Source organism: Chionomys nivalis, chromosome 13 (genome assembly GCF_950005125.1).
Source record: "Chionomys nivalis chromosome 13, mChiNiv1.1, whole genome shotgun sequence".
NCBI classification, from domain to species: Eukaryota; Metazoa; Chordata; class Mammalia; order Rodentia; family Cricetidae; genus Chionomys; species Chionomys nivalis.
The window spans coordinates 17499118-17512360 of record NC_080098.1 but is presented as its reverse complement, the minus strand read 5'-3'; the positions used below and the strand labels follow the sequence as shown (position 1 = coordinate 17512360).

Genomic DNA, 13243 nt, shown 5'->3' with positions numbered 1-13243 from the left:
GCTACAAAAAACAGCCCCTCAAAGATGGCACGAGACTGTCAGAAAAGGTATGTCCAGGCCCAGAAGGGTCCCCTGAACCATGGGATGTTTGGCAAGTAGAGGTACCATGTGCCTGCTGTGGATGTGCACCGGCTGCCAGTTTCCCCCATCGAGCATTTTTCTAAGTACGTTATAAAACTGAAGGCCCAGAACCCCTAAAAGGGCACACAGCTCGGGTAGCAGCATTGCCCTATTTTTAATAAGGTTGTGTTGTCTTTATGTTTTATACCTTATTCCAGAGACTAGACATTAGATCTACTTTGCAGTGGAGAAACTATTACCTGATGTTGCATCAACTGTTTTATAGGTTACTGAAAATCCTTCGTGGGCAACAGCAGAGTCGGACACAAACGTCAGCTTTATTGAATGGGAACTGCTAATAAGAGAAGGAGGGATGGATTTTCCACAATATCTGTTTTAAATGAAGAAAGAAAAGAAAAACAGATTTTTAAACGGTTAATATATTTGAACCAATATGCCAAAATTTTGTACATTTAAAGATGGTTGTTATCTATTTCCTATCAACCTTGAAACCAAATGTATTTCAGTGACAGCGTCAATACTCTTGTTCATGATTCCCTAAGAGTTGTGTGTCCAGCTGAGCCCCTTGACATAAATGGGAAGTTAAGCAGGCCAGCAATCGCCTGCTGTTAGCATACTGAGGAATTCATTCATGGAACTGTCCTGAAGGGAATCAGTGCACGCTAACCTCATCCAGCACAAGTCCCAGCCACTCCTGTCGCTCAGGGGCATCATGACATCGGGCACCTAGCTAGACTGTTCTGTCACACTTTCTGCCTGCTTCACACAGTTCTTAACACCTGTGTCACTTAGTATAATGTACATAGGCTTTGAAAGCAATGTCTGGATAGTGGGCTCTGGTGTAAGCTGTCTACTGTCTTCAAGCAGCTAGCTTGTGGAGAGGTAAGGGTGCAATTAGTAAACCATGTCATCGCTCCTTCAGAACAGAGGAAGTTTACTCAGAAAGTCTCTTCTAGCAATACCCAAAATACAACTACAGTAAATGACATTATGCCATGGTATTTTATCTTGAGAAGCATGCATAAGAAAAAAAGACTAGGAAAATGGAACCAAAGAGAAAATTATAATATGGAACAAATAGAAGCTAAGATGTTGAAAATGGGAAATATGAGAATTAAAAAGTTTGGTATAGAATAGCATTTTAGTATCAACAGAGAATTACCATATTAATAAGACTGAAGGCAGAAAAATTAATAAGTACATGGGCACACATAACCATGTATCCTAAACTGGAACATAATCTTTAAACTTTATCTCCTCAGCAAGAATTGTATTTCTGTCATCGTTAAAAGTACCCAGATTTTACTTTAAGAAAAAAAACAAAAACTAAAAGGGTGAAATGTTGTGGGACAACAGTCTTGTACCCTGTAAAGGCTTATCAGTTGTACTGGTTTAATAAAACATTGATTGGCCAGTAGCCAGATAGGAAGTATAAGCAGGGCAACCAGAACAGGAGAATTCTGGGAAGAGGAAAGGCTCAGTCTGCAGTAGTCACAGAGGAAGCAAGATGAGAACACCTCACATAGACAAGAATGATGAGCTAATTTAAGATGTAAGAATTAGTTAATAAGAAACCTAAGCTAACAGACCAACCAGTTTATGATTAATGTAGACCTCTGTGTATTTTTTGGGGGGAGGGACTGAATGGCTGTGGGACTGGGTGGGACAGAAACCTCAGTCAACAATGAATGACTGAGGTGAGAAGCAAAAGAGGGTGAGAAGCTGTATAAACAGAAGTAAGAAATGTAGAGACTAACTTAAAAGGAAAATGTTTACAACGCAAACATAATAATAGAGGCTGGGTCTAACTCTGCATTAAAATTTCTGCAACTCTGGGGAAATGAGGTGGAAAAAACTCTCAAGGACAGAAAATAAATACATTAAAAAGGAAACTGGAAAGTAACTTAACAATATTACGGGGCAAAATCCAAAACTATTCTTACAAGAATACATGAACTTAAAATTCTTCACAGACTATCAAATATCAAGGACAAAAAGAAACAGGAAAGTGCAACTCATAATGAGAGAATAATCAGTGAACACATATCAAGTAATCACATAACCACTGATTGAGAATAGACATTAAAATAACGGTAACCGTATCACATAGACTTAGAAGGTATGGAAAATCATATATATCTATATATGGTGGATATTTTGTGTTTTTACCAGTGAAATGATGATTATACTAAATAATGTACTTGTCAGTAATATAGATTTTTCTATTCCATGCACGTTATTTCAAAATGGAACCATATGTAAGGTCAACATATTTTGCCAATTTATAAAATAAACTTGAAAAGATATATATAAAATGATGTAAGTGTAATAGTGACTTTATTCATCTATGTACAAAAAAATCTATATGCTCTGCTTCAAAGTTCAGCATAGACAACCAAGCATTCTCACCTCCCGAGAGATATCTGAGCATCAATGTCATCGACTTCCAGGTAATCATTTGTGCAGTTGTAATGGAAGTCCAGGTAAAATGTGTTGAATTCCAGACGAATCACTTTGCCTTGCGGGACTACTATATGCCAAGTACAATTTACACCACTTGGGTAGATCTTTGGAAAACCAGGACTTTCAATAGTTCCTGTTTCTTCTGTGAGAACTTCTCCACATTCTGGTGAAATAATAACAACAATAATCACAATAGTTAATGAAAAGAGCTACATGGGTCCCAAATTAAAAGGTGCTTATCATAATTGCTTAAAGAACAAATGAAAACTGTTGCTTCTTATCTGCCATTTACGATAACTTAGTTTTCTCTTTTATTGATAGATACACAACTATTGATAAATATTTGTTAAATATAGTCTTTGTTTTTAAGTGTACTTTATCATTTTTCACAGAATAATTGATTTTTATGTTATTCACTTATTGTAATGAAATTGTGTTTTCAGAAGTGTGGATTGAATCCAGAACCTTACACACATAGGCAAACATGCCTAGTTTCACTGGTAATTTATTCTGATAGCAGCATGGAAGGGAGAGAGATCAACATGTTCCTACCTAAATTCTCACTACTGTACTTAGCCGTGAAGCCACGATTTTCCACGGAAAAACTTTTCACAAATGTGACGTAAAGAACATTGTACACAGATGTGACAAATGATGGTATGTTTGTGCCACAAAACTTCTCATTTTCAGAAGATCCCAAGACAGAACTGGCACCAATCTAGGGAAAAAAATAGATATGTCCAAGTTAATTTTTATTAAACATCCATTTTGGAAAACTGTAGCCCCTGTGTTGAAGCTATCGGTAAGAGTGTGGTGGGGGACGGGCTGCAGAATCAGTCTCTTTTGGGGACTGTGAGGAGAACAACTTTTATTTCTTGCTTTTGATTCAGGGTGCATTTTATTCTTGCATCATCACTCTCGTGAGAATTTACAGCATGACGATGAACAGAAGCGATGAGACGACATGCCTGCCTTTCAGCCAATCGCCAAGGCGAAGCGTTTAGCCCCTCCACCACTCTGTATGATGGCATCTACATGTCTTTTGGTGCCTTATATCATATTAAGAAGGTTTCTCTTGCCACAGTTTTTAAAGCTGTTTTTATTATAAGGAGCAGGTAGATTCTGTCAAGTGCTTTTGTACATTTTATTGGGCGAATACATTGTCTTTTACTTTAGTGATACTATTATATCTGTACTATACTACTCACTGATTTTTAGGACACAATAATATTCTACACATATTTGTAAAAATTTCCCTTCATCGTAGTATATAACCATATACGTGCTGGATTCAATGACGTAGTATTGGTCTGTCCAAGCAACAGTTCTTTTCCTATAAGCAGCATACGGGTACTTTGGTAGAACTCAATGGTATTTCACTCTTACCTCAACGTAATCAGTGTCACAGGAGGCAGAACTTCCAATCTGGAAGTCAGTGAAATTGAGGAGAACAATCTGTCTCTGGGGTTGGGAGATGGTCCACCTACAGGTTCTTTGTCCGGGATAGGCATTAGGATGAAACGGAGATCGAATGACGCCTTCTCCTGTTAACTCACCCCCACAAGCTAGAATGGAAAATGAGAACCATATTTGCTCAGAATTAAAGAATTCGTGACCTCAGTTTCATTACCGATCTAACTCTGCCTAAGAAACAGCAGAACGTCACACTGTTACAGGAATATATTAACTAAGATAAACCAAAACTTAAAATGTTAGAATGACATAAATTGGACATTTAAAAAAACAAGCAAAGAAAAGGACCGTCAAGGGGCTGGAGAGATGGCTGAGCAGTTAAGAGCACTGGCTGCTCTTCCAGAGGATCTGAGTTTGATTCCCAGCATCCATATGTCAGCTTATGACCAATTTCAACTCAAGTCCCAGGGAATCTGATACCTCTTCTGGCCTCTGAGGGCATGAGGCACACATGCTGTGCCCAGACATTCAGATAGATAAAAAGCCCACCCACATAAAATAATTTAAAAAGAGATAGAGATGAAACATGGCTCAGTCAATAAAATGCTGCATGTGTATGAATTCTGATCTCCAGCACCCATGAAACTGGGTACAATTGTGGGTGTATGCAATCCCAGCACTAGGTGGGTGGGGGGGGAGCACAGGATAGATGACTTTCCAGAGCTCACTGTGCAGCCAATCCAGCTGAATCCGAGAATTCTAGGGAGGGACCCTGTCTCAATAAGGTGGAAGGAAATTGAGAAAGAGATTCAACCTCAATGCCCTGGCCTCTATGGGCACCACACACACACACACACACACACAAATCCAGGCATATGACATGCACACATGAACACACACACACACAAAAAGAAAGAAGTTTCCTTACCAACTTGATAGTCAGCTCTGAAGCTCGCCTTCTGGACTAAGGTGTCTATTCTCAGTCTAATCCAGACTTTATTAGACATCGATCTAATGGGTAACAGGGTTGTATTGTCACAGACCCTTCCAAGTAAGTTGTTATGGTCTCCGACCTAAGCAGAAAAGTAAAGACAGATTTGTAATGCTAACCAGGAAAGTCACTGTAGTAATTGGGGATAGTATTTGGAGACTAGAAAATGGCACATTCAAAACAAAAGTTTGTTTTCTGTAGTGTCTATATTATATTTAGAAGTCGTCAGAAGGTCAATTTTAGCACAAACTATTGGTACTAAATACACATAAGATCTTAAGTCAATATAGTGCGTAACTATATAATCCTTAAAATGTTCCAATAATTTCCACAATATCAAAAAGGAAATAAATCTGAAACTGCAGTTTCCCCAAAACAACAAAAGCTAAGAATGTAGCATATCAAAAGATGAAAGTTCAACTAAGTCTGCAATTCGAGGTATAAACTCTGTTCATAAGCCACACACAGAGAGAGAGAGTCTGGAGAATTAATACTAAAAACAGAACAAAACCATTAAAAGAAAAAGGAAAAGCTAAGAGCAATTTTAGACAAAACTTAGTAAGAAAATAAGAAATATGTCTAAGGACACAAAATACAAATATTAAACATCACAAACACAGAGTTTAAGAAGCATTCAATTAATTAAATGCAATTCTGTATACAGTTCTTTGCCAAAGTCTTTGAATGCTTGAGATAGCTTATTTTCATAAAGTTATACAAATTCCTAAAAGGATCTGAAGGAGAGGAAGACAGGAACAGCTGCTGCAGACAGTGGGACATCACTGCACAGGTCCTTCAGCCCACTCTCCCCAAGTAGGCGGCACTGTGAGAAACCCTTTCCTCCCAAGCCCTTTCCACCTTTAAGGGACAGACAATCCCCACAGTGAATATATTCAAAGGCCCCCAGGCACGACACAACTCGCTACTACCAAATTCCAAATAAACAGTAAAAAATAAAAAGCACGGAGCAATTGCACTTGTTAATATAGATACAGAATCCTAAACAACGTTCTAGAAAAATAAATTGACAGACCACTGGCTCAGTGGGTACCGGCACTTGATGCCAAGCCTGACGACCCGAGTGTGTTTCCCCAGAACTGACATGGTGGAAGGAGAGAACGAATTCCTACAAGCTGTCTTCTGATTTCTAATAATCTTAGCAATTTACTACATCTAAGCCTTGCCAGTGAGATAGAAAAAAATCTATGAGAAAGCCGCGAAATTTCCCAAAATTTTGGTAATAAAACATTGACTAAAGAGGAGCTCTTGTTACTTCTGACATTTCTAAAGGTGAAACAGGGAGATTATCTCCACAGTTGAGATTCGTACAAAGGATGTACATGAGATTCTAGTTCCATGGAATTATTCTGGAGGACGGAGCTCCCCAGTGTTAATCTATTCTCAATTAGCATTACTGAGATCTCAGCAAGAAGCCGGCCCGTGCTGGCAGGAGTGCCGTGGGCAGTCGGTGCTCACAGAACCTGAGACAGCACAGATGCTCCCCGGAACCATGGCAGTGTGATGTTCGTGCAGAAGCAGCCACAGCACTATCACCTAACCACGGTTTCTCAGTGGACACCATAAATCCTGAGGGTGTTTTTTTTATTCTGACATTGGTGGGCCATGACCAGCATAGAGTAGTTAAGATTCACACCATTAGAGTCTGAACTGTCACAGCCACACACAAGGATTCTCTAATATCCTGTGCGATTTTCACTTAGGTGAAAAAAGTTGCTGTTGAGCACAAAATTTAGTCCATTTTTACATATATAACATAAAGTACTTTGGGGGAATATTTAATACTCAGGATGGTCAGTAGAATACAAATGAAAAAGTACTTTTTTCTTCCCTCTGGAAAGCCACCAAGAGGACCTCATTCCTCAGAGAACTCAGTCACCAGCCAGCCCAGCCAATGGGCCTGCATTTATTCAGAATTCCTGGCAGTCTAGAAGACAAAACCCTGACTCTGTTTATCTCAAACTGAAGTTTGTCCGGGCATCTCACATATCGGGGGGTGGGGGGGGTGGTTTTTATTTTGTTTCTTTAATTTTACTCATAACTTAAAGTTTTAATATATATATGGATTTTATTCCAGAATAGTAAAATGATGTTATAAAAAGATCTTAAAGTAGAAAAGCTCTTTGCGTGCAGGGGATTAAGGAGTACTCGGGAGATGTGTCTCTTAAACTGAGGTCAGTAAGAATTATTTAGGTCAAGGGCAGTGAGCAGTAAAGGCTGGCGGGATATTGCAACATTGTTCCTCTCATCTAAAACCGGTAGAAGTACAAAATTCTGGAAGGCTGTTTGTCAATATACCTCATGTGTATTAGACCTCGAATGCTATCATAAGAACATCTGAGATGCAGACAAATTTGCATGTGGATCCACATCCAAGAATGGTCTGCAAAGATAAGAGCTAAAGCTATTTTAAAAACTCGGCCATGTGAGGTCATCGCATGCTGCTCCACTGAGTCGGGCTTATAGCAGTTCCTTACTCTAAGCTCTTAATATCTGCAACACAAATTTCTTCTAAGTCAAGTTATGTACTTGACCAAACAGCAAATCTCAGAGGGAAGAGAAAGTGTCCTTCCAAGTATCTAACAAAAACAAACAAACAAAGAACACACGAGTGAGATGGTGTTGGGCCCTCTAATTCCGGGATTCTACTTGTTTTTTCTATGATCATCATCTTTCTGTTCTGTTAGTCCATTAGAAAATGAGAAGAAGGAAGAAAACCAGCCAGCCATATCAGAGCACACTGGAGCTGGCTGGTCTCCTGGGTCCTGGTTAGTGAAACTCAAGGACATTAACAAAGGGAATGCAGCTGCCATCCAGATGTTAGAAGAGGAGCTTACAGACCTCAAGGGCCCTGAACCTGGAAGGTGCAACTAATTTTGGCTGTGTTTCTCTCCTTATGGAAGGAAACCTTATTAATTCTGAAAGCCTGTGTTCTTCTTGGATCCCAGGCAGAGCAATCCTTTAACCACCAAACTTTAAAGAGAGATGCTGGATTAAAATGTATCAAATGTTCTAACCGACCCCAAATTCATTTGCACTTAATATCCTAGCACTTGTAAATTCACACTCTCATCCAAAGCCGGCTTTCTTTGTGCTCGGAAGCTTGAGTAAACTATTTCATATTTCATAATCACAGATTTCTTTTATGTGAGAGCATTGACTATCTGTTCTCTGCCATGAGACTTGTCATGTCTCCTGATGGAGTGCTAACACTTAATCCTTTCCACTGACTGGGAGCTTCACCACAGGAACTGCTCAGCCTTGAGGAATTCAAGTAGATATGGCAAACCTATTTCCTTAAGGAGGCTTTGACTATCATTGGGTGACTCAAATGTTGTTTAATTTTTCTACTTGAAAGACTAGGAGCCTGAATCCTACAAAATCAAAGCCCTCGATGACAGCAGCGGAGCCTCAAGCAGAACAAATCCCAAACCAACAGGGCAGAAAGCAAGCATAGTAACTAACCATGGAATATGTTGGTTATCATTTTTATTTGCCTAAGAAATGTTATTAATTGCTTATTATAATACAACCTAAAGAAAGATAAATAATATCGAAACTGGGTGTGTTGTAACAAAGTTTCTCTTCTTTTAAGAAGTCATGGATGTCATGCAATTTGTACTTGTAGAGGAAAGACCATAAATTGATTAATTTAGTGGTCACATTTACAAAGGAACCACAAGGTCCAGTGGAAGACACCAGTGTTCTGTAAACTGGGCTTAGGTTTCTCAAGGATTTGTTTTGTTTCACTGTATATGAGCGGGTCCTTTGTATGTATGGGTGCACATGTATGTGAGGGTGCACATATGTGTGTATGCATATGCATACACGCACAAACGGAGATCAAAAGATACCTTAATATGTCATCCTCAAAAACATCATCTGTCTCCTTTGAGATGGAGTTTTCATTGGTCTGGAACTGACAAATTAGGCTGGACTGGCTGACCTCAGGGAGCCTCCTGTTTCGAACACCACAGCTCTTGGATTACAAACGTGTGCCACTACACATGGGCTAGGGGCCAAACATGCTTGCAAGGTAAGTTCTTTACCAACTGAGTATTGCTGCCTGCCTCTCAAGGATTTTTTTTTATTCATTTTGTGTATTTACAGATTCTTACTAGACTCCAAGAGGCTCAGGATACAATGAGTAACCTAGGCTATTTAACCTAAGAAGCATTGCAAACGGCATCTATAAGCGGAACTAGTTCCTAAAGAAAAACTACCCATTAAAGCCTGAGTTCTTATAAAGGAACTATTTTCTGTACAGAGAGCTAAGATCAACTGAGCTGCAAGACATAATTCATATGAAACTTTAAGTGCAAGCTGTAGAGCTGAGTAAGCAGTAGACTTTGACATCTGGAACAGATCATGTCTCAAAACCATGCCTGAATGCATGCATGCATTTCTCTGTGTGCTAACTATCCCGATCTGGTTTTACACTACAAATTTAAAATCCATTCAAGTATCAAAACTTCATTAAAAGAAAACCAAATATGCTAAAACTAGAAGGGTTGTCCTACCAAAGGACTGAAAACAGACCTGGCCTTATGGTAACATTAAACCTGCTAACATACTCTCTGAGAAGTGAATTGTAGGCTGATGGACTCCCTGGTGCCTTGGTGGGAGAGGGACTTGATCTTAAAAACTATGTTCAGCTAATACAGGTGAATGGAAAAGGACTGTGACTTCACTCTAAGTGAGAGAATGATATGCAAGGGATAGAAGATGAGAGACACCAGGCTTGGCTTAGTAACGATGATAAAGTTGCTATTATCATCATCCTTATTATTGGTTACTGGCTTTTATTCTTCATTAACATATTTGACCACTTGTGGTCAGCATTTCAGCAATTTAGGAACATTTGAGTCTCACAAACTAGTATTAGTTTCCATCTCTATCTATCAATAAAATTATCAATTAAAACTTACCTTCTAAAATCAAGAAAAAGCAATCTATTTTTCCTAGAGTGTCTTCTCTCCTGATTCTAAACCCCAGCAATCAAGCCTCCCTTTCTCCTTCCTGGCATCCCCATCATCCTCACTATTGTGTTGTTGTGACCACTCACTGGTTGGCTCGTGCTAAAAGCCTGCTAATAGTCTTTCCAGGCTCTCAGAACACAACACAACTCTTTAGCTCAGCCTGTATGGCCACACAGGATTAGTGCTACCTCCTTCATGTCTTTTCTCCTTTCTGAGTCTAATCCCTGTGGGCTATTTTCTGGGTTTTGTTGTCATATTTTTATATCATTCAGTCTTTGGGGCTGTGTTGGCCACTGTATTTCTTGGGTATTTCTGTCACCAACTCCCCACGTGTAGACCCCATAGGTACTATCCTTGGGGAAGCTACTCCAGACCAATCACAGCAGAGATGAAGTCAAGGCCTCCACACTTTTTGTTCATTCCACTCCTTTATAATATTTTTAAATTTTTGTCATAGGTATATTTCCGTGTCTGAGGGGAGTGGAGGAAGCCCTGAGAAAATAGTTCTGAGTGAACATGGGCTGCTGACATGGATGTGGCCATGTCAAGGACCTTAGCCTCAGACCCACAGGAAAGCAGCAAAGCCTTCCCCCAGAATGAGGCTCGGAGGATACAAAGCCTTGATCTGTCCGTGTGCAGATGTTGATAGTGTGTGCATGGAATAATGTCCATCATAGCTTCCTCCTCGTAGATATCTATGGCCTGAAAACTGCTCCCCTATAGAGACTACTCCTACTAAGGTCAGCTAAACCTGCCTTCTTGATCATCGGTATATAACAGGTCTGCTTCCTTGTTTATTTGTACATAATAGCCCATCTCCTTGTACAACTGCATGCAATAACCCTGCTTTTCTGCCCAACTAAATATAATTGGTAAGTGATGCTCTGGGTTACTTCATTTCTCCATCAGAGAGCACAGCAACCCAACCCCAGCTCTTCTCTAGGTCAGTGTGTTGGCTTTCCTTCATTCTCTTGCCATCCCAATCAGATCTGGCCCCCACGGCTGCGCAAGGGTGGAGCACATTGCTAAGCAGGAAGATCTGTTCCTCTAGAAGTCATGCCCTCCCACTCTATCAGCCTCTCCTGTCACCACCCTTCTCCAGTTTCCCTGAGTCAGTGTGCGGTAAGGTCTGGAAAATAAGTGGGATGTAAAAGCCGATTCATCTCCCTCCACAGCCTGCTTCAAGCATCAGCCTTAATGTCATATACTTTAGCCGTTATTACTCAGCCTACAACTTGTACTTTCTGGAATAAAAATTTAAAATTGCATTGCTACCTCCTGTGCCCTTCATTCAGAATAGTCCTGATGGCTTAAGCCACTTCTGAAATATTAATGATAGCTTTGTGTTCTGGAAAGATGTTTCTGTCACATCTTAATACTGTTCTATACACTTTAAAAGCTCTCTTGGGCAAGAACAAATAAACTAAAAGTTAATCTCTCTTTGAATTCATGCATTTTCAGCCATGTCACACTGACCATGGGAAAATGTGGTTTTAGAAGTAGAAACTTTAGTTGAGATGTGTGTGTCTGTGTGTGCATGCATGAGTATGCACATGTGTGCATGTGCATATCCCTGTGTGTGTGTGCATGTGTGTGTTTGCATGCACATGTGTGTGTGTAAATGTGTGGTTATAGTTTAAGATAGCAATGTTCTTTCATAATTTCCATCAAAGTCTTATGAGGTTGTGCACACATCAGACTGTAAATAGATACATGGCTGACCATGGAAGAGTCTTATTGACTCATTCTGAACTACTGATAAGATCAAGGCAAGAATAAAAATTTGGTCTAGGAGAACTTCGTTTTATAATGTTTTGTAAAAACCTTTAAGGCTTTCTTTCTCATTTCTTCCTTGATTTTATTTTCCCAAAGATTAAAAGAACAGATAAGGCAGCTTAATTAAGTAGAAACTGAAGTACTCAAAGAATTACCCAAAGTTACACTGACATCTAAAACAGAACTAAAGAAATAATTGAGATCATTTAACCCAGTCCCAGTCTAACTACAAAATATTCAGTCACTCTGCTTTACAAAATTAAGTTGCTGGGCACTAGTTTTATGATCTTTTTCCCCCATAACAATTTAAAGGAGTCTACTAGATGGGTGGAAATTCATGGGGAGTGTTCACTGAAGACAGAGGGTCTATCTGTCCTTCCACCGGAAACACCTCTGTCAAGAATACAGAAACTCCGCAGAATTCCTTGATACCATAGTGATGTTTTTGCTTTTCTTGGACAACTTCCGTGCCTGGTTTCATAATCTCCTGTGACTTGAGAGTCGGGTGTGGGATTCCCAGGGCCCTGCTCTCTGGGGAAGTCTAAGCTTCTCCTGTGGTTACAAGAACACTATTACAAGTCTGTTCTTGCAAGAGACTGGTGTGCCTCCTAAATCCAAGCCACAACTTACTGAACACCTATTGTGGGCAGGTTACTTAATTTCTCTGAGCCTTAGATTCCTGAGATTAAAGCGGGAGATGTGAGGATTTAATGAATTAGCGTAACTCTGTGTCAAGACTGACTGCGCGATATGAGCAAATATGACTTTCTCTAGAAAATCTATCTGAAATTCTAATCCTATCAATACCTCTAGTTACATTTACTCTCGTGTGTGTGCCTTGGTAAACAGAGCTCCACTGAACAACTTATAATTTAGCACTATCGTGATTGTCTAGTTTTAACTCTCCTTCTCATGCTTTCCTGGCTCCCTTATCAAGCACTCGTCTTCTCTTCTTAGGGCTGTGTTAGACAGATGCTTTTAGATCCCCCTAGAACACTTGTTCTTGAACTCTTGCTTCACCTGGAAGCTTCCCATTCCCCACGATGCTGCTTCAGAGGAAAGGTATACAATGCCATGTCTACCAAGCACTCTGGTGACCTAGATGCACCTGGCTTGACAGCCATTTGAAGACCGCTGCTCCACAGAATACAGAAATTGCAACGAGTGTCCCACAAGGGTAACTGAGCAGAAAGGTTACCTCGATGTAGGTGTGCGTGCAGCCCAAGGGGCTCTCCAGCTCCACGTGGGTAAAGTTGATATCTATTTTCTCTCCTTCGGGCTGTGTGATGAGGTAGACACACTGTCTATCATGACTGAAGGGTCCAGACAAGAGAGGAAGCAAGAGCTCACCCTCCGTGCCTGTGTAGTTCCCGCCACATTGCAGACCAGCTGAGGAGAACAAAGGAGAGAAGGGGTGGTCATGAGGATGGCATTCCTCTGGCTGGACACATCAGGCTCCATTTTCAAAACTTTAGCTCACTCCTACGTTTAAATACCCCCTGCTGTGTTCAACCTGCATGAC

At 40.1% G+C, this 13243-nt stretch overlaps 1 protein-coding gene across 2 annotated transcripts in view; it reads right to left on the bottom strand.

The window, feature by feature from the left end:
* The window catches only part of Cubn (cubilin), a 206569-nt gene that overhangs the window by 161611 nt on the left and 31715 nt on the right, over positions 1–13243 (bottom strand). For both annotated transcript variants that reach the window (XM_057787625.1, XM_057787624.1), the window contains exons 17-22: positions 12920–13110; positions 4886–5030; positions 3931–4109; positions 3097–3262; positions 2491–2707; positions 321–451 (exon numbers count right to left, since the gene is read on the bottom strand). In XM_057787625.1, the coding sequence (XP_057643608.1) occupies positions 321–451; positions 2491–2707; positions 3097–3262; positions 3931–4109; positions 4886–5030; positions 12920–13110 (1029 nt within the window). The remainder of the gene's footprint in view (positions 1–320; positions 452–2490; positions 2708–3096; positions 3263–3930; positions 4110–4885; positions 5031–12919; positions 13111–13243) is intronic.